The sequence below is a fragment of the Echiichthys vipera genome, assembly GCF_963691815.1.
Source record: "Echiichthys vipera genome assembly, chromosome: 2".
NCBI classification, from domain to species: Eukaryota; Metazoa; Chordata; class Actinopteri; order Perciformes; family Trachinidae; genus Echiichthys; species Echiichthys vipera.
Window position 1 is genome coordinate 15,677,981 of NC_139827.1, and position 21,419 is coordinate 15,699,399.

Here is a 21,419-nt window from a genome sequence, read left to right on the forward strand (position 1 = left end):
ACATCACCCAGCTGGATAGTTATAGCAGCATTTTCTTGGAAATTACACTTTTTTTTACGATCATAGAATAATGTTATTGAAAAGGTTTGTCACAGTGAGGTTTTAAATGTATAATTATTATTTCAGAGAAATATGTCATTGCTTGTGTAGGGAAAATGAGATGTAGTCTTTTGCAACATGAGGGAGTTGCAGCATGAATATACCCTTGTGAATACAACAACACAAACAAGCTGTATGAAACATGGTTGTGTATGAGGCAGTCCTGACAGCAGAAATAAACAGTAAGCTGACTGAGTTGCAATCGCATGTGTCTTTTTGATCAGATTTTTCAGGGAACTACGACTAAATGTTAGGAGCTCTGGAAGTTCCTTTACAGTCAACTTTTTAATTTTGTTTAATAATTGCCAACTAGTCAGGACTAAGTCACTTGCCCAGGTATGAAGTTGATTCTAGAAACAACCATTATGTTACAATCGAGATGATTGCAGGAGTCCAAGAACCAAAACTAGATTTAAGTTTAAACTGGCTGATTTCTTCAAAGGCCTAATGGGTTTCTTAAAGAGTTCTGTCACTACCTTCTATAGTAAGACCTACCAGCAGGGGGAAAGGAAAATAGACAGGAGGACCACAAAATGTGCACTAGGTAGAAAATTGGTTGGAGTTGGAAGAGATGAAAGAAATGGAAAAGAAAGCAGAGAGAGAGAGAGGTTGTGTTCAGAGGAAACGGAGGGCTGGAAATAGGAAAATGGCAAGGAAAGGAGAAACAAGATTTAGGAGAAAAGAGACAGAAACAAAAGATGGAAGATCAAGATGGGTAAAGGCCCAGAGGGAGAATAACATAGTGAGCAGGTTGAGGGAAGTAGACTCAGAAAAACAAAAGAGAGAGACGGAGAGAGAGTAGTGGGGGATATGGAGCGACCCGCCCATGGAAAGGGAGGGGTATTGGAAATAGACTGGGGAGGCCAGTGAGAAAAGGGGGCAGGGCAGCATGTATTCGCCATCCTGCTGCCTGATTGGTCGAGGCAGAGTCAGGCAGGTCAAGATGAATTTAATCAGATGTGCGTCACCAGCTGCAGCTCCAAGCCAACAGCCAGCTACATACTGCTGGATGTGGGATCTCTCTCTGTCTCTCTCTCTCTGTCTCTCTGTCTCTCTTTCTCTCTGTCTCTGTCTCTGTCTCTCTCTGTCTGTCTCTCTTCTCTCTCTCTCTCTTCTCTCTTCTTTTTGAGTGTATTTTTTTATCTTTCCAAGAACCATGTAGAGGAGCATGTCTGTCTTTTCTCAAAAGAATAAACCAATATTTTGCTTTCAAATACTTCACTACATATGGAGTTCTCTCCGTGTAGAGGTGCATTACTGCAAATTTCAGTTTTCCACATACACTGCTGTTTCTGTATGTCTGCAGGTATGCAGCCATTTGGTTCAGTGTTGTGCTCACTGAGAGGGCCTCTGGTTTTAGCTTTCAGACGAGCTCTTGGCAGGCACAGCGGAATACCTTCTGAGCTCTGAATTTACTTTAACGTCCCGTGTGGCAGCTTTGGCCTGTGTGTGTGTCACTGTGTGGTTAATTGGCATTGCAGTGCAGGACTGCTGGAGGAATAGTTCTCACACTGGACACAGTGAAGCTTTAATTAACAGATTATTTCCATGCCATCAATTTCCCACTATTTCACGGTTCAAAATAAACAACCCCCTCTCCTCCACATATGCACTCGTCTCACTCTCACCACCCTTGAGTGAGGACAGTCTCAGCTGTTGTGTAGAACAGCTATATCTATCTAGGGACTATAGAAAACAACATCATCAACTCTATTCATCATGCATTTACCCAGGGACCAAGAAACTAATGTATGGTAGCCATTATGAAAGCAGCTGTTTCTGCGCAGCAGGGAACTCTCAGGTAGAGTAAATCTATACCAGTTCTAGTTCATTTCCCTCATACAGCCACAGACTCACACCAACATCCTCTTCAGCTTCCTCAGTGACAATTATTCAGTAACAGGTCAGACAGTATTTTTTTCCCTCAGTCTTGCAGCACCCCAGAGAGGAAACTTTAGCCAAGCCAATCTGTCCAGGACCTGCTAATAATAACACCTTTCAGGCTAACGCTCAATTAGATGGCTGGCTGGTCAATGCAACCACAGGGAGAGGGTCAGGCTGAGGCCAAACCAGCAGGGAAAGGTGTCTGTGAGTGTTTGTGTGTGTGTGTTGGGGAGCAAGAGAAGAGTGTGTAATGAAGAGGAAAGGAGGTGTCTCTGTGTTTGTGTGTGTTAGTGTTCAGTCAGCAGAAAAAAATATGACCTTTTCATAGAGTGCGTCTGGGCCGGTAACATATGTTCGACAAAAGGCTGCATGAGGCAGTTAACTTAAAGGGACAGTCCAACATACGGTGCAGACTAACGGATTCAAATAAACACCTGCTGGTTACTCTACAATAAATACAGTGCACAAAATAGAATTTCCTGAGAGTGCATGAACATGTGTGGAAAGTGCCCACGCATTCTTTAAAGTGTAACTTGATCAGATGGCTATTTTCTGTAAGGACCTTTTCAAAGATGTAAACATGAAACAGTCCCAGTTTATTTCCTGTTGCAGTGTATGTCAATGACATCACCTTACAGGAAGTTACCTAGGACCAAGGCTGTTGCCTAGCAATGGGATTCCGTTGAAAAGGTCTATATAGTCATATTATAACATTAAAAACCACAATTTTGGGAAAACCTCAGTAATTGGAGTTAGAGTGACATTAAAACTGCAGCATTTACTTCCCTGAAAAAAATCTCAGCTCTTTTTTGCCACAGGCTGTCAAATGCCAGCACTACCCAACGTAATGCAATATCTGTTATATAAATGACTACTAGTGAGTTAACCCAGACATTAATACCTTGCTACCTGCATGTGTCTTTCTCTGTGTGAATGCCTGTGTGCCTGTGTATTGTATCCATCCAGTGCCAGAGCCTGCTCCCACTAAGCCCAGTCCCGGCCCATCCCACCACCTCCACCTCGCCAGCCCTACGCTACCCCTCTCCTCAGCTTCTTCCTCTGGCAATGGCAAGCGTGCCTCCTCCAGTAGCCAACTCCCGACTCAGAATCCCCCTCAGCAGCAGTGCCAGTTGTCCTCTGCCAGTGCTCGCTACCCGCCCAGAGAGGTGCCCCCGCGCTTCCGTCAGCAGGAGCACAAGCAGCTACTGAAGAGAGGCCAGCCACTGCCTGCAGGAGCCCTCAGCGCTCTCACCCTCTCCTGTTCCTATTCCTCCTCCTCTTCACCCTCATCGTCTTACTCTTCTTCTTCTACGACTACCAGCAGCACTTCCCCAAACTCTGCCACGTCCACTGCGAGCAAACGTCACCCAGGTTTGTGTCAATAAAGTTAAAAAAAAATTGCTCTGGAATGGATTGGATTTTTATTTTTTCATCTTAGCGCTTTTGTGGCAGCTGTGTGCAAATTGTGTCACCCTTTAAATTTCATTCAGTCAGATTTTGTAGCTTAGTAAATCATCGTTTAAATGTAACATTCTGCTTCAACCTCTGTTACTCTCAAAATAGTGTTTCTGGATACATGGATATATTGAGATTCATGTCAGAGTTTATATTCAGTTTGACTGGGCACAGATGCAGTGGTACGCAAAGAAGCATTGACAGATTTACTGCATTGAGGGCATCATAAATTATGGTGATTATAATTGTACTTTGACGGCACACATTCACTTCCTGTTAGTGTAAAATGATGACAAGATACAGCTCCTAAATAATGTGGGTAGGCGGACCAATTTAAAGCCACATTGAAATGACTGAAGTCTAAGCTTTTCAACTGACTGCTAATCTTGCGTTTCCATCTTTCCTTTCTTTGGCTTCTGAAAGCATTCTGATTTATACTTCTTTCCAAAGTAGATCTGTGCTATTGTGAAAGTCTGGATCCAGGTGCTTATAGCTGTGTGCTAAAATAATGCAAAGTTATTTCAAAGCCTTGTAAAATTGTATTTTTAGATTTTTTTTCAACTCATTTAGAAGAACTTGTTTAAGTTGTTCAAGCCTCTGCATGTTTTTTTGCTCAACTCACAGGAACACGCACACACACACACACACACACACACACACACACACACACACACACACACACACACACACACACACACACACACACACACACACACACACACACACACTCTCTCACAGACCTCTGTAGCCAGGGGTAATCTTTTAATGAACTCACTGGTGGCCTCTAAGATCACTAATGCTGAACCTGCCTTCAGGTGCTCATTGTGCAGCAGCTCATGTGTTTTTGTATGCAAGTAACGTGTTGATATTGGATGGATTTATTTATATCATTATTACAACAGTTTTTCTCTCAATTTATGGACATCATGGTGTTTCTTTTTGCATGAACATTCAAGATGTTTTGACAGTATCATTATTTCTGTTTTTTGTTGCATTTGTCAACAAGGTTTTTCTTTGTATACATTATTAAGCAGATGGTTGTGATTGCTTTAGAAAGATGCACCACATATCCTCACACATCACACTGTAACTTTGAAGGCAAAGATGCAAAGATATCTCTGTAGCACGCGACGCAAAGTTTTCATGTTCATGTGGGCAGAGCTTGCATGAGTATCTGCTAGGATCTTTGTTGAGTTTTTCGTCTCTCAGTCTTTCTATCTTTTTATCGATGCTCCTTTGCTGCTCGGTGCTGTCTTTAATTACTGTGACTCAACATTTGCTGGGACAGCACCAGGCACTCAGTAAACAAATCTGCAGCAGCTGTGGTACAAGGCTTGCTAGTCAGCAGCCTACAGTTCCCTTTTCCTGGCCGAGAGACAGTTCTTTTGCTGTCCAAAAAGATCTGGTTCAAGATTAGACAAGAGCTCAGAACCCAACCTCGAACTGCCTTTGTGGTAAAAAGGGCATAACAGAGGCAACTGGTTCTTGTATGCTCTTTTAGTCGCTGTTGTTCTTACTCTGGCCTATGCTACCAAACACAGCATCAAGCAAAACACTGAAAGTCTGTGTAGTCTGTCAGTGGATGCCTGTTTTTTGCGAGTTGTGCCGTATTTACTAGTCCATTTAATGAAAAGTATTTGAAATCTGTCTGGGGATATTTTCTCCCATACAATATTTAAACATTAATAATTAGGATCACTTTTTTTTTATCCTTGATTTAAAAAAAAAAAAAGGTTATTAGTTCTGAAGCTGAAACTTTCTGTTACTATATACCTGTATATTCTCTACTCAGCTGTGTAGTGGGTTTCCTAAGCTGTGTGCCAGGATCTAAATTTTGCTGCAGGCTTCACTCAGTCAAGATAAGCAATACTTTTAAGTGTTTAGATTTAAAATAATGTATTTCTGGGGCTGCTGGTGGCTCAGTGGTAAGAGTAGTCGCCCCATGTAAAGAGGCTGAAGGCCTCAAGGCAGCGGCTGCGGGTGTTCGACTCCAACCTGCGGCTCTTTACTGCATGTCTCCCCCTCACTCTCTTACCCCATTTCCTGTCTGTCCTATAAAATAATGGCTTGAAAAACTGCCAGACAGGTGAACCTTCCCTGGTTTGTGTATTAACCTTTATCCTTTATTATTGTCCTCGTCCAGCAGTCCTGTTAGGCCTTTATCTAACCCTGGTTTTCCCAGGGGCCTCTCAGTACGACACAGCCTGTGGCATAGTAGCCATTGGCTGGGTTTCTACCATCTTCTCCTCTGGTTCTTGTCCCGAGGGCTTCCCCATCACAGCCTGTTCTATCCTGTCTGCTCAGCTAATAGCCTCAAGCTAGTGGCCCCGTTGTTGCAAAGATTCCGGCATGCATAATTTAGAGAGTGGACATTGCGGTTAAACTTACTAGTCAAAGCCTCTGCTTTATTTACATAAAACATCGCCAATTTTGTAGTAGACTTAGCTTGAGAAAGAAAACATATGTATTATAACAAATAGTACTACACCAGGTCCTGCTCTTTTAAGTACCAGTCCTGACTGCAGTGGTTGTGTTGTGTAGCAATATGAATGATGTGAAATTGAAATGGAGTTCAAACAGAACACCTTATTTATGTACAACTTCTGTTTTTGCCAGACTACACATCTGCAGCTCTGTTTCATGGTTGAGTGAATTCAAAACACACATTGAATGAAGTTCATCAAGTCAGAAATTATGTGCGTCATTGTCATAGATAAGAGAATAACTCATAGCCCTTTCAAAATTTATAGTGCTTTTTCAAATCACAGTATTATGTAATGTACTCTGTCTGCAACTACAGATCCAAAGTTTCTTCCTCTGTGTAACTGTACGTAAGGGATGAACTCCGTTCTGAGGACATGATTCTGAACCCTCTGGTGAGGTTACTGTGGCCCAAAGGGATGCAACGATGTTCCTTCACACACTTTTTCAATTGTGCACAATGCAAACACAAACACATGTGCATAGATTCCAGTGGCTGTGCAGCACAAGTCTGACCTAGTTGTGTCCTCTCAGATCTGTGTCTGCCTTGCAGGCCAGCTGGCTTGGAGTTTACACACACACACACACACACACACGCACACACAGTTTATAAGCCAGCCATACTGCAGAATTATTGTTATCTTTCCTTGCATTAGGTTCAGAAAAATTATACTGATTCCACTGAGAAGCCACATTAAATGTTATGACTGATAACATTCCAGCAGGCTTTCTACACACACCGCCCCATCCCAAGTCTGAAAAGCAACCCCCTATAAATTCAAGGACATTCACACCACTCCCATGTAATCTCTGCTCTCCGAACCCCATTTAATTGTCCTAAACACAAGACAGAGACCCCATGTCCCCTCTCCCTCCCTCTGTCACACCCATAATGCTCGTCTCTCCAGCTGACTGGGGACCATTAAGTAGTCCGTAGCAGCTAGCAGACAGGCTTCCCGGGAGCAGGTGCTTGAGTGGGGGTCTTTTAAGACTGTGGGAACTGCAGCCCAACAGCTGTGTGCTGGTCACCCAGACAGAGCATGTAGCCAGAAGGCACTCTGCTGGGTGTTGTTAAAACACTTTACCCATTCATATGGGCCCTTTTTGATTTTCAGGTAAAGCAGTTGGGTTTTTAAGATACTAATTTGGTTAAAAGCTTAGTTTGGCGGAGAAACAGAGTGTTTCTTTTAGAAAAATATAAATGGTCTGCTAACTAAGGCAGGAATTATAATATTTAAACTATGGGGTTGCAATATTTTTCAGGTATCTCCTCATGGAAATGCAGATCTGCTTTTTCAAACATGATACTATTAAGATGTAAAAATAACTACCACTTAGATCATAAAAGTGAGAAGATCAAAAACACAAGACTATATAGCCCTTATTAAACAAGGAATGTACAGTATAGATTGCCCCATGTGATCAGGCAGTGACACACACATAGAGTACAAGTGAAAGAACCCCCTAGAACCCCCTAGTGGCTTCATTAATCCAGCCTCTGTCAGGGAAACCAGAGAAGTCACCATAGTCTTGCTCTTCCATTTTTTTCTCTTCTCACAGCAGAGGTAAACAGACATGAATAACAAGCTTTTTAAACCCTCCTGCGACCATACCCTCAGTCTTTCTATCCTCTCTGCTTCCAGAAAAACAAGTGCATGCCGTCTTTGATCTGAGTGGGCGTAAAGCACCCTCTCAAAGAGAGATGGAGAGAGTCTATTTGGGGACAAAAGACTACTAAAAGTCCCCCCCTGCTCTGGTTCTGGTGTTATGTCACCCCACAGTTTGCTTGAAGAAACCAAGCATACACGCAGACAAACTAAGGATTCCATTTATTGTCACACCATCTCTCTCTCGCTCCCTCTCTCTCACAGTCTCCCTTTCTTTTCCCTTGCCACTGCAAGTTACAACCCCTCCCCCCAGACTTTTCTCCATACCACCGTCTCCCTCTCTCTTTCTGTCACCCTGCCTTTCATTGCATTCAAAGGGGAAGGGAGGCATTTAATTCTTGGCTACCTGCCCATTTCTATGATGGCAGCTAGCCTCATTATCAGAAGCTCATCACTTGCATATTTCCGCTTCAACTCTTCAAGCTGGCATGGCAACTTCAGTATGTTGTTGTTTTTGTTTAATGCGACTTTTTCAGCAGAGGCACTGCTGGTGTGCTCATCATTAGGAATTTGTTGTCATTTGTAGTCCAGGTCGTCTCTTCTAAAGAGAACAAGTCTGTGTCTGCACGCATACACATACACAAAAAAGGCAGCCTTGCTCCCTGTTGGAAGCAGAAGAAGCCATAGAGGGCCCCCAAGCTTTTAGTTTTTACCCTTTTTCACACAAAGTGGAATAAAAGACTGCCCTCCTAATTGCAACCAGAATAAAAAGCAGCACCAAATTACTGACACGTGATTGCGAATAGTGGATGGAAATAATTGTCCCCTTTTCTTTGTTTTTCATGTTCAGCTTTCTCTTGCATCCCCCCTGCCAAATCACTGCTTTGCCAAGAATCAGCAAGACCTTTCTTTTTGGAATGTCTGGGAGAGGAGGGGAGGGAGTCGAAAGGGGAACAATGGGGGCATGTTGAGGTAAAAGGAAAGAGGCTGTTTTGCATTAGTCCACACATGCATGCATGTTCACATCTACACAACAGCATTAGCGACTATACAATGATAATAGTAATAAATAATAGTACTGGGATTTATACAGTATAATGCAATTTAATACAATAGAGGCACCCTACGATAAATACTCCTTTTGTGGCGCTCATAATATTCCTTTTTTTTAATACCCACATTTGCTATTGTACACAGGTACATAAATGCCTGCACACACTGCACATATTATTGGTCCATGATGCAGCTCAGCCACCCAGTAGCAGCAGTGTATTGGTAGCTTGCCGCAGACATACTGAGAGGATTTGTAATGTATTTCCCATCCTTGCATGAGTCCGTGTAAGCACTCCAAAAGTGGCGCTGGTGCACCTCTCAGGTACTTTTCCACTCTCTCTTTCCCTGACTGACCCCTTTTTCGACCATAGGCAAGACACATTCATTTTTCTTTCCTTTTTATTAAATGTGTTTTGTTATGTTTTTTGAAATTTGGTTTGTTTGCAGTTTCTGACAGGAGTGATAAAAAACAAAGTTGGCTGCTTTGATGAACTTATCATGTAACCTATTTTTATGCTCTTTAGGAAACAAAATTTGCAAATGATACAGAGACAAAGAGCGAGAGAGACTGGGTGGGTGAGGGTTCAACCGAACAACATTTTACTGAGGCTGCAGCCTCTGAGCTTCTTGGCTATGTTTCAGGTCTGATAAAATGGTGCTTCTCTTTGCTCGCAAAGCAAGCATTGACAGAGCTGGGACAAAATAGAAAGGGAGTAACATCAGTGGCTTCTAATGATGCTGTCATGTTTTTCTCTTTGCGATAAGAAAACAGAACGCCTACTGAGAGTTTACAGTGATTACTGAAAAGACCAGCCGTTTGGGTTCTGTTCTTTTCTTTTCAAATTGACTAGTTAGCAAACAGGCATGCGCCAAATCAATAGATCTTGAATACTGCGAACAAAGCCAGCCTTTTGTGAAATGGACAGTTTAATGCGGTTAAATGTGGTGAACTAGAACCTCAAAAACACCTAAATTTAGATGCATTTCAAATGTTTTTGTAACTAAGATAAATGCAGAGATAGTATGTTGTGCTTTCACAGTAAGACTATCCCATCATGTCAAAACACTAAAAGGGAAGTGATCAAAACATTGGAACCTCTTTGAAGTATCTGTTAGATGAATACAGTAAATTCAAAGGCCTTTACATATCTTCTAAAATGATAAGTTAATATTAGCTTGCTGTTTTTCAGGCACTGAGCAATTTCGAACTGACTACTTGTTTGTGTCTACTTTTTAAGATTTTAAGATTGGGCAGGTTTGTGTGGAGGCATTACTTTTATGGTCTAATTCAATTCAATTTTATTTATAGTGCCAAATCATAACAAAAGTTATCTCAGGACACTTTACAAACTAGGTAAAGACCACACTCTATGACTTATTTATGATAAACATAGACCCCTCTCTATTTCCTAACAGAAATTAGGCCTCAGCCTTGACTCTCCAGTCCAATTTATTGTCAGATGACAGAGGAACCTAAGGCTGTCCTTGGTCAAAGAAAATCTTTGTTAACTAACTCTCGAATGATCTTGTCAACCAATGGATTAGTCGATTTAATCGATAGATCTGTAAACTTGAGTTTCTACCCAAAGAAGCATGCAAAAGCACTACTTTCAACCTTACGTTTACAGGGATAGGCTTGTAAGTTTCTTGAGATTAGTAATTCAGCAGGAAATCGACTAAAGAAGTCTCTGGTCTAACCAGACCAAAGCAACCGATTAATTGACTAAGAGGGGGCAGCCCCAGAGAAAAGTCATTAAGTTTGAACAACTTAATTGTGAGGGATCACTTGCTGTGATGTTTCAGTAGTTGTTTGTTTTTTGTTATTTGTCTTCAGCTGATTGCAAACAAATGACGACCTTGTGCGATAAGGCTGCCTGGGGAGTGGAGATAAATGTTCAGGCAAAAATTGTATTCACCACTACTCTGTGGTGTCTTGCTCAGTATCTTAAAGCCACATATCTGCCAGCATTTCTGTCCACACACCTCTAAAAAATTGACTTTTCCTCATCTGACTTGGATGTTTTGGCCACTGGGTCTTTATCTCATGATGGATAACCTAGAATGAAAATCACTGCAACAATCTAAGGGAAACTAATGGTAGCGTAATGGAAGGTAAAACAGCTGGATTACCAAACAAGGCAAATATTTTACAAACACAGCCTGGGTCTTATGGTTAAAGGTTAGTGAGCCCTGTTTACTGCAGCTGCTCATGAGGGTAGCCAGAAATGTATTATTGTCTAATTTGTTAAAAAAGGACTGCTTGAGTTGTATATGATTTGGCATCACACTTTGTTCATGTTTAATGCATTGCAACTATCATAAAAACGCATTAAGCATGTATATTGTAGGTATATGATGAATATGACGTTTGTTTAAGAATACATAGTATTACATGCAGAAGCATGTCTGCTCTTTTACCACTGATACATCCACTTTAGCTGAATTTTGAATAACACCCAAAACCGGATACATGTCTAGCTTTCATATACACATTTTCCTTTCTTTTCAAGTAGTTACTGGATGAATTTCTCCCTACATATCCTTGGTTGGCATTTGTGCTGGTGAGATTCCTAGCAGTTCTCATTGGATTTTAGCCCATTACACAAGGCTGGCTTAGTGGTTAGGTTGTTAGCATTCTAGATCAATAGCCTCCCTGCTCTCACCCACTAGCATTAATAAGATCATTGATTAGCTGCCTCCTACTGATTGATTACCCCTTTACAGCATCGAATCAGTGTATTATTAGTTCCCCCTCTGGTGGGATGCTTTTGTGCCTAATGAAATTGCTTGTGTGTGTTTCCATGTAGGTGAGAGAATAATTGGGAATGCTGTTTTAGGTAGTGTGGTACTGAATTTGTAAATCATGCTTAAAGCCTTAGAGTAGTAGGACACAATTTATTTGTACATCCAATCCTTTCCAGATTGTCACAAAACATTTATTTTATCTTCATGCATACACATACAGTATTATGCAGGTAGTGAGAAGCCAGCAGAGAGACACACAAGCTTGGAGGAAGTGTTTTGTGGTTTCTTAGTGCAGTGCAGTTGGAGGAGGAGTAGGCCTGGTGGAGCGTAGGGAGTGATGGATGAGAAGCCGGCCTGGTTTCATTCCAATAAATGAGCGGTGTTCCACTTGGGCTTCCCTTCACAGCCCCAGCCAGTGAAGCCACGATGGAGACGGATGGGCCTTTCACTGCTGGGTGTTAGAGTAGAGCCGAGGGGAGAGAGGGGGAAATTAAAGGGTGAGGAGAGAGATGTGGACCAAGAGAGAAAAGGGGGAGGATAAGAAGGAGCTAATGTTAAATAAGGGCAGCTAGATAGTGAGAAAACAAGACAGCTAGGGGAGAGGAAACAAGTTAGAAAGGAAAGTTGAAAAAGAAGAATGGATAAGGGAAAGAAAGCAAGGGCTCCCCATTTCCATTTGGCCGATTGCACCAGCGCATTGGAGGATATATGGATATGCCATAGCTGATATTACATGTAGCATGCTTGGCTGTGCATTCTGATTATGTGTAGAATTGTTAAATGTGAAAGTGTGACCATCTCCTGCCAAGGAGTCTGATAGCGAGCATTAACCAACCAAGAAGATAAGATTGGTCCAGGGGACTTACAGGGGCTATATTGCATGATATTCCATAGTCTAATCTAATGTATTTTTAATGTCTCCTTCGTCTGGTCTTTTTATCCCTTGTCCCTACTACTGTTAATCCATCTCTTCTTTTGCATTTCTACACTCAAATCGTATTTTGTCTGGCTGACTCCCCCATCTACTTCCTGTGTCTTTTCTTACGCCTCAACCTCTTTTTTTTCTCTCCCTCTTTCTCTGCAGACATATCCCTCCAAAGTGGCTCTGTTGCCCAGCATGAGACCTCTCATTGGGGAGTATCTTTGCCAGTCGACAGCTCCTCCAGTGCCAACAGCTGGGACAAAGTGATTATTGACGAAAGTGAAACAGAAGCTTGGCCTTCAATCAGCCACAATAGTGACCTCAGCCACCTTGCAGCATCAGAATGCCGCTTGGGCTTAGCTAGCTCTAACGCAGACACCAGTGCTCTCACTACCACCAGTAGTAGTAGTTTTCTGAGTATGGCCACAGGTGCCGCAGGCCATCAGGCCCACTACTCTTCTCTTAAAGCTAACAATAACATGATGACGGGACCTGGGCCAGCCAACACATGTGGTAATAGGGGCTGGGGCTCAGATGGGAAACAAGATGGTATGAATGGTGGCCGTGGAGGAGCCTCCAATAACTGGGGATCTCCCAATTTTAACTTGAATCTCAATCCCAATGCCAACCCATCAGCCTGGCCTGTTCTCGGCCATGAGAGCGGTGGAGGTTGTGGTATTGGCCCCAATTCGGTGTCAAACTCCCCATCCCTCCAACCAGGTATTAATGGAAATGGAAACATGGGAAATGGGAGCCTGGGAGGTGCGGATAATGGTGGGGGAGGTTGGGTTGGCATGATAAGTGCTAACGAGAATGATCAACAGCACGCTTCAACCAACACAAGCTTGTCCTTCAAAATGGAACCTTCTAACCTTAACACTGACGGACCAAACCATACTAAGCAGCAGCAAGCTCAGGAGCCTATGAGCCCTATCCATGGGTTAACTGGCTGGGGAGGCCAGTCACCCACTGAATCATCTCAGCTCAATGGGGACACAGCAGGCAGCTCTGTATGGGGTAGTGGAGAAACCAAGGCAGCTGACTCTCCCAAAGACTCAGGCTGGGACTCAACTCCCTCTGGAGGCCTCTCTGCCTGGGGTCGCCAAGGTAGTGGTGGCGGGAGTAGTGGAAGTGGTGGCTGGGGTGACTGGGGGAAATCGTCTGGTGGTGGAGATGCATCTAAAGGCTGGGACTCAGTAGACGCTGGTAGCTCTGGTTCAGGCCAAGAGCAGCAACTTGGCTCATGGGGCCAGCAGCCTAGAAAAGCCCCAGCAAGCGTGGGTAGTGGGGACAGCAGCGAAAGTCAATCTGGTCACAGAGACAGGTCCTCCAGCACGGATTGTACCCCTCTGCTACCCCGGCAAGACCTGGACCCCCGGGTGCTGAGTAACACAGGTTGGGGACAGACCCCCATCCGACAGCACACTGTATGGGAGATGGAGGAAGCCAACTCTGATGACGAAAAGAGCAAAAGCAGCTCAGAACCCATAAGAGGCTCCAGCTCGAATTGTGGACCTTCGTCTGTTAATGGAGGTAACATCAACCCAAAAATTGGCCCCAGTCAGAGGCCTGGGTCTGGAGAAAAAAGTGATAATGAAGCATCATCCTCTGGCTGGAGAGCCCCTCAGCCTATCCAGACTGGATCAGGATGGGGTGAATCCCAACAGGCACTCAGCAAAGCCCCAAATGGCGCTACCACTGGCTGGGGGGACCCTTTGCCTACCAATGGTCCTAGAAACGGAGGTACGCCATCCTGGGGATCTGGGGATAAGTCACCCAGTTGGGATGATGGCCCGACTAAAAGTCAGCCTACTAGCTGGGGAGAGGGCCCCAAAAGCTCACATGGATGGGGCAACAGTAATGGGGGCTCCAACGGCTCCAGCACAGGAGAGTGGGGAGAAGCAGAGGTCAAGAAGAATGGATCCTCCAGCAGCATGTGGGAAGGAGAAGGAGGCAATGGAGGAAGTGGTGGATGGAAGGAAAGCCCCAGGGTAGTAAATAGAGGAGGAGGCTGGGGTAAGCCTGCTCCCACTGTGAATAATAGCAGCTGGGGGGAGACCCCACGCACCAATGGCCCAGTGCAGGGAGGCTGGGGCTATTCCAAGCCCCAGGAAAGCAGCAGCAGCAGCAGCACTGGCAGTGGGGGAGGTGGAAGCATGGGTTCATGGGGTGGTCCTGGTACTGTGAAGCAGAACACATCAAGCTGGGGCAATGGCAGCAAACAGGACCAGGGCATGGATCCCACTGGCTGGGAAGAGCCCTCCCCTCCCTCCATCCGCAGGAAGATGGAGATTGACGATGGAACGTCCACATGGGGCGATCCGGGCACCTACAACAAGACTGTCAACATGTGGGATCGCAACAATCCCAATAATAACCCAGGCAACAGCGGCCCACCTCCCAGTAAGAATGGTGGAGTGATAATCCCCAACAATAACAACAACAATCACTCTGTCGGTCCTGGCAACAGCAATCACCATCACACTCATCACATGCACCACCATCCCCATCATGGCCAGCCCCCAACTCACCTGCAACACCATGGAAACAACAATGGATCGTCCAACAATGGCGCCCCACACCCAGGTGTGGGCCCCCAGGGTAGACCCCCCCTCGCCAACCCAGGTAACACAGTATGGCTTTGCTGTTGTTAAAAATCTCAAATGTGTATGTTACTTGAAATTAATATAATACTTGAAATAACTTAATCTCTTTAAAACCAATGCAAAAAGACAGTAATGTTTAGTAATAGTATGTATCAAGCAGGGATCCGGAGTTTTTATCTGACAGCGTCAGTGTGTTTTACTGAATGGTATTAAGCTTTAGAGTCAGTCTTGATAATGAGCCAAAAGGTATGAGTTAGTGACAAAGCTTAAAAATAGTTGTTTTTACTCGTCAACACACAGTGACAAAATTGCAAAAAAAATGAATCATTTAAAAAAAGAAGCCTTGTTGACAACAATGGTTATTCCATTCAAAGATTATTCCTTAAAACAATTATTTACCAGTGATTATTAAGCGCTCAAAGTCATTGAGGGCCTCTTAATGGTCATGAATACATAATAAAGACTGTAGATATAAAATAATAATAAAGACCTCTGCACCTTGTTGAAATAAGCATTTGTGAAGACAAAGGCCATGCATATAGACATGCCAGCACAGGCATGCTTCAATGCCCATCATTCTCCTCTCCTTGTGATTGTGAATAAGACCATTGCCCCCTGCTGTTTACAAATGGCAGCTACCAAAATGCATCATGGCTAGCTTGCTGATAGATATGGAAGAGCTGAGCTGCTGGCTTCACCCATCTCCTTTTCTCACACACAAACACACACACACACACACACACCCACACACACACACAAACACACACACACACACACACACACACACACACACACACACACACACACACAATTTGATGAGCCAGCAGGACCTGGTCAAGGGCCGGCTGAAGACATTCAGCTGAGATAGTGTCATGCTGTCTATATAGCATGACACTATCTCAGCTGAATGTTTTTTGTAACCATGCCACTACAGTACTGTGGCTTTCGAAGTCCTTGGTAAAATAGTGTTAAAGATCTGACTCCTAAATGAATATAATGCAGATTACAAGGTCTCACTGAAGTTAAGGTGTTTTCTGTCTTAAATTCAAACTCTTACTACTTGTGGATGCTCCCAGTGTTAAACTGCTCAAGCATGGACTTCGGAGGAATGATGCCTAACTGCAGGTTTTAAGTAAAAATTGCTAGAGGATGAAGATTTTACTGAAGGGAAACTATTGTTTTCTAATTCACCTCTCCTTTCTAATTTCACCCTCCAGGTTGGGGAGATCTTCCCAGTGTTCAACCCAAGTCGGAACCTGCTTGGGGAGAGCCAGCAGCTCCTACATCCAGTGTGGACAATGGCACCTCTGCCTGGGGCAAACCCTCAGGGGGAGTAGGAGGATGGGGAGACGGTGGCCACGAGCCCTCTGGACCTTATGGCAGAGCCAACGGACCCACAGGTTCTGCACCCTGCAAGCCAGGTAACACCTACAGATTAATTATATTTACGGTGATCATTATGTCAAACATGGGAAATCAACATGTACCAAGATGCAGGACTTTGGTACCATCAATCATTACTTAAACTCACACACCCCTTTGACACAAAACTAGATGTGCTGGTGTACATGTCTGCACAATTTAGACAATACCACACTTTGACAATTAGGACATTTGAGATTTGGGTTATGTCCAGTGGTACCACCTTTTTTTTCAAAGATTGATGGATGGTAACTCTCAGTATGTGTGTACTACCACACTTCGGTTAAGGGGAACAAAAATGGGATGTTTTTTTCAGACCTGTACTATTTGTGGCAATTCTTAAGGTTTGTGTTGGTGCTACTAGACTATCGGTGGGATTAAAGCAATTCCACACCTCAGTAGATCTTGATTGCTTGTGCTGTTGGTTTGAAATGCTGGAAATGGTAGAGGGAGGTGTTGGGTGGGGGTGGGGGGGGATGGGTGCAGCCTGTCAAATGGCAACAGTGGCACCAAGTGGTCAGGTTGAAAATGACCTGCTTCTCCCCCATTGAAACAGGGTGGGTATTCTCAATGTGCATGTGAGATATATCACACATATTAAAACCCTCTAGAACTAAATATTTATCATTGTTATTTTATTTCATTTCATTTTCAGGCCCAAAACCTATGCAAGATGGCTGGGGGAATGGAGGGGAGGAGATGGGCATGTCAACTGGCCAATGGGAAGCTGAGGATGGGGACATGTGGAACAGCCCCACCTCCCAGGAGAGCAGCTCTTCTTGCAACTCCTGGGGCAATGGACCCAAGAAGGGTCCGAGCAAGGTCAGAGAACACACATTTGAATCTTCTTATTAATTTATAGACAAGTTTTAATACTGAGAATTATTAGCACTAAAATGATGGTTTAATATTTTCACACTTTGCTTGCTTGTTTACAGGGAAAGATGGGCAAGCCAGATGAGGCTTGGATCATGAACCGTCTCATCAAACAGCTCACTGATATGGGCTTTCCGGTAAGTTCTCACACTGATACATAACACAGACACGCTTTGGTTTAGGCAGATCTTTCTTTCAGGTTTTTTATCCAACTGGGCCAAAATGTGTCAAACTTTTACAGTTTTAAAATGATGATTTAATACAGTTTTCTCTGCTGTACAATGTAGAAACTGTAAAAATGGGGAAAATCTGACCTCTTCCTGGCATTAAACCATGATCGGTGACAGGCTTATTTTATCCATGTTTTATAGAGAGACCCTGCTGAGGAGGCTTTGAAAAGCAACAACATGAACCTTGACCAGGCCATGAGTAAGTTCACAACATATGTGTGTCCTTGTGTGTGTGTATTGCAAATGTGTTTTCAGCATTAAATCAGTGAACGGAAAATTTAGCTTTCTGTCAAATACCAGCATACCAAAAGATTACATAGAAGAATAAATGCATAAAAACATTATTATTGAGTTTTATGAAACAGTTTATTTCCTTGTCTAGACCAGTGGTTCCCAACCTGGGGGTCCCGACCCCCCAAGGCGGGCGTCAAAGATCCAGGGGGGGGTTGCGAAGCCCTCTTGATTTTAAGGGGTTTAATAATTTTAATGTAATTAAAATGTTAAATAAATGAGTCGGCTAAGCATTTAATTCATATATGTGACAAAATCAACTAAATCCAAGAGCCACATTAAACATTTATTCGGATATTTCAAATTTTAGATAAATGGATAAGTTATAGGCCTATATCACGAGGAACAGAGTGTGTGTGACTTGAACGCCTCACGTGCAGCAGTCGTTGCTAGGCGGAGCTAAGGGAGAGATGGCGAAGCGTCAGGTAGAGGAGACTGCGGAAAATGTCAAAAAGAAAAAGCGGGGCTACAAAGAAAGTTATATTGAGTTTGGCTTCATAGAAGCAATGGATAAAATTAGGGCAGAATGTATATTTTTAATTTTATAATAATTCATTTTATTTATTATATTTCAATATGTTACCTGCTTAAATGAATTTGAAAAAAAAGAACTTGTACTTTTAAAAGTTAAGTTTATAAAGTAAGTAAGTTTGTAAAGTTTATAAAGTATTTCATGTATAAGAAGTTATGATGTTCCTTATTTTATATTTATTTTCATGGGGGGGGTCACCAAAGTTTACAATGGTAAAAATATGTGTCCCTTAAGAAAAAGGTTTGGAACCACTAGTCTAGACTATAAATAAATCTGCCTTCTTCCTTTCTGCTTCCAGGTGCTCTGCTGGAGAAGAAGACGGATCTGGACAAGCGGGGCATGGGCATGGGCATGTCTGATTACAGCAATGGCATGAACAAGCCCATAGTGTGTCGGCCCTCTGCACTCTCCAAAGACCCCTCCGACCGCACCTCCTTTCTTGAAAAGGTCAGACATTGAGTAACTGACATTTTTAGATTGTAACTACTTTGAAATTCATGTGTGCAGTCTGTAATAATTAATATGTTTTTTTTCTTATCTGCTTATTTCCCCATCAACCATTTATTTTGTTCTGGTCCAGGATGGTGTTCTGTCAGATGACGCCCCCCCATCACCGTTTCTGCCTTCCCCCAGCCTGAAGCTCCCCCTGGCCAACAGTAGCCTTCCTGGGCAGGGTCTGGGACAGGGCAACCCGGGGCTGGCCATGCAAAACTTGAACAACAGACAGGTAACTCAATGAGCACGCACAGTTATACTTGACACTGTTGCAGAACTGAACTTCAGTTTGGAAAAATAACAAACACTTGACGGTATTACACGATCCAAATAATTGACCTGCAATAAAAACTACCATTGTGAAGCATATAACATTGTTGAGATCTTAAAACTTTTGTGATAATATGTAAATTAAAGGATGACTATGTAGAATCTTTATTAAGAGCTATATTTTTATTTAGAAATAGTGCACCCACAGGGCATTTTGAGGGGTACAGAGGGGTGCCTTTCCATAAAAAAAAATTATATCTAGTCTGAATTAATATTAAAAAAACATTTTTGACGGGTTTGACAATGACTTTCTGTGACGTTCTGTTTACATTCTACCAGCCAATAGTGGCTGTCATATGCGGTTGCCAGGGTTGTCTGTTGTGCGAAACATGGAATCATTTTGAGTTGAGAGCTAGTTAATCGATTACACACCACTCAAAGAAAGACTTCCAGTTTAAGACTGGCTAACGTTAAATACCGTAAAATAAATTGATTAGTCGTTACCCTGTATGATTCGTCGGGGCGCAGGCTGATCGCTTGAAACAAGCGGCAACAAACATAGCAACCCAACTGCTGGAATTATTTTTTTGTTGTTATGACTACAATCTTGAGACACCAGATGGCGATGTTCTGCTCATTCACCATATTCAACCCTTAAGTAGTTATTTTCCCTCTCTTATCACACAGTTTTGTTGAATACGCGATAGTGATTGGTCAATTACGGCATAATACGATCTGCTATTCAGAAATATCAGCCCGTTGCTATGGAGGCAGTTCTGATTATAGACTCTGGAGGACCTTTTTTAAATAAATGAAATCCTTTTTAAATCAATATTTGGTTTTGAATTATTGATTTAGTAACCGTGTAATAAGCAGGATAATGTAGAGAGAGTGGATCATTATTGTAAATTAATTTAGACCTGCTCGCTCTCTCTAATGTATGGTGAATAACAGAATTTATAATTTTAAAATAAAGATAGCAACGTTTGCCGACATTTGCACCAAAAACAATGATACACGTCATTTGTGGTCCATAATTTAAGACAAAAACCTAAGCATTTGGGGACATGAGTACATTTGAACAGCTGCTTAATTAAGATAATTGAAATTGACTAGACTAACAAGGGAATATGCTATCAGATTGTGCACATCAACAGTTTGTGTTTATCGCTGCAAATGCATAACCCTCATTTTAAAATTGAAAGGTTTATGCAGGATTTTCGTGTTTATGATGCAGTAACAAAAAATTCATTCATTCATTCATCTTCAACCGCTTGTCCCTGTTGCGGTCACGGGGGTGCGGGAGCCGATCCCAGTTTACAGACACCTCTCTACCCACATGCTCTCCCAAATCTCTTTTCTATTGCTCACTTATGTGTGTATGACCTTGCCTGAAGTGCCCATTGAAATCCGATAGTTATGCTCTATCAAATATCATCCCCAGAGGCAGTCATGGCCCAGAAAAACTACAGTATGTCCTTGAAACCCAAACAAAGGCATCTTTTTTTTTTCTTTTTTTTTTTTTTGCACTGAACCTGTCCAACACAATAAAATTGGAAATATGGATGAATCTGTCTTTTAAAGGCTAATTGTTTTGAGTCTTTTGATAAATAGTAAAATAGATAAAATCACATTTTATGATGTAGCAAAAAGCTGCTCTGTTGGTTTTCAGTATGCTTTGTGTTGTGTGAAGTCAGACCTTGAAGGAAAATGTTTTTAGACATTTCTATGTGGGCTAGGAATATCATCGACCCATGTTAGACTTTTGAGTGCACTATTGAGTTTTCTTTTTCATCGAATTCAAGTGCACTCATTCACGCAATGAACCCATCAAAATTGTAAAGACTTGACGGTTCAATGGTCGACTATTGACCTTACTGCTGATGTATTCTGTAAATGTTTGTTGGAGATTTCAAGAATACACTCCTTTTTCCAACTCAGTGGCTCAGCTCTTCAGTTAAGAAATGGCTTTTGTTCAGTATGTGGATAAACAGTGGTTTTGAAGACGTTTCATTATACCTTTATGACATGTTGCTTATAGATACCCAGTGGAATGTTTGGCAGTAGTGGAGCAGCACAAAACCGGGCCATGCAGCAGCAGCAGCAGCCTCCTCAGCCACCAGTGCCACCTCTCAGCTCCTCCCAGCCTAGTCTACGTGCTCAAGTGCCTCAGTTTCTCTCCCCTCAGGTAGAGACACACACACACACACACACACACACACACACACACACGGAGTCATGTACATATTAAATGTGTAACATGGGGCTATATTGTGTCATAACACAAGACCATGTAAAAGTTGGCAGGTTGATTTTTCTGGTTGTCTCATAACCAGGGGACACACTTTGATTTATATGTAATCTGAGAGACACGCTAGACTAGAACCCAAAACAAGGCCTATTTTACTCTTTGAAAATTCTAAATTAGTAAGTAAGTAAGTAAGTATATCA

At 42.7% G+C, this 21,419-nt stretch overlaps 1 protein-coding gene across 1 annotated transcript in view; it reads left to right on the plus strand.

The window, feature by feature from the left end:
• Positions 1-21,419, plus strand: part of tnrc6c2 (trinucleotide repeat containing adaptor 6C2) — a 55,836-nt gene that overhangs the window by 20,327 nt on the left and 14,090 nt on the right. The window contains 9 exon segments of the mRNA XM_083937089.1: positions 2,950-3,354; positions 12,409-14,871; positions 16,070-16,273; positions 16,930-17,096; positions 17,213-17,287; positions 17,522-17,579; positions 18,502-18,650; positions 18,784-18,930; positions 21,010-21,156. Coding sequence (XP_083793215.1) covers positions 2,950-3,354; positions 12,409-14,871; positions 16,070-16,273; positions 16,930-17,096; positions 17,213-17,287; positions 17,522-17,579; positions 18,502-18,650; positions 18,784-18,930; positions 21,010-21,156 — 3,815 coding nt within the window.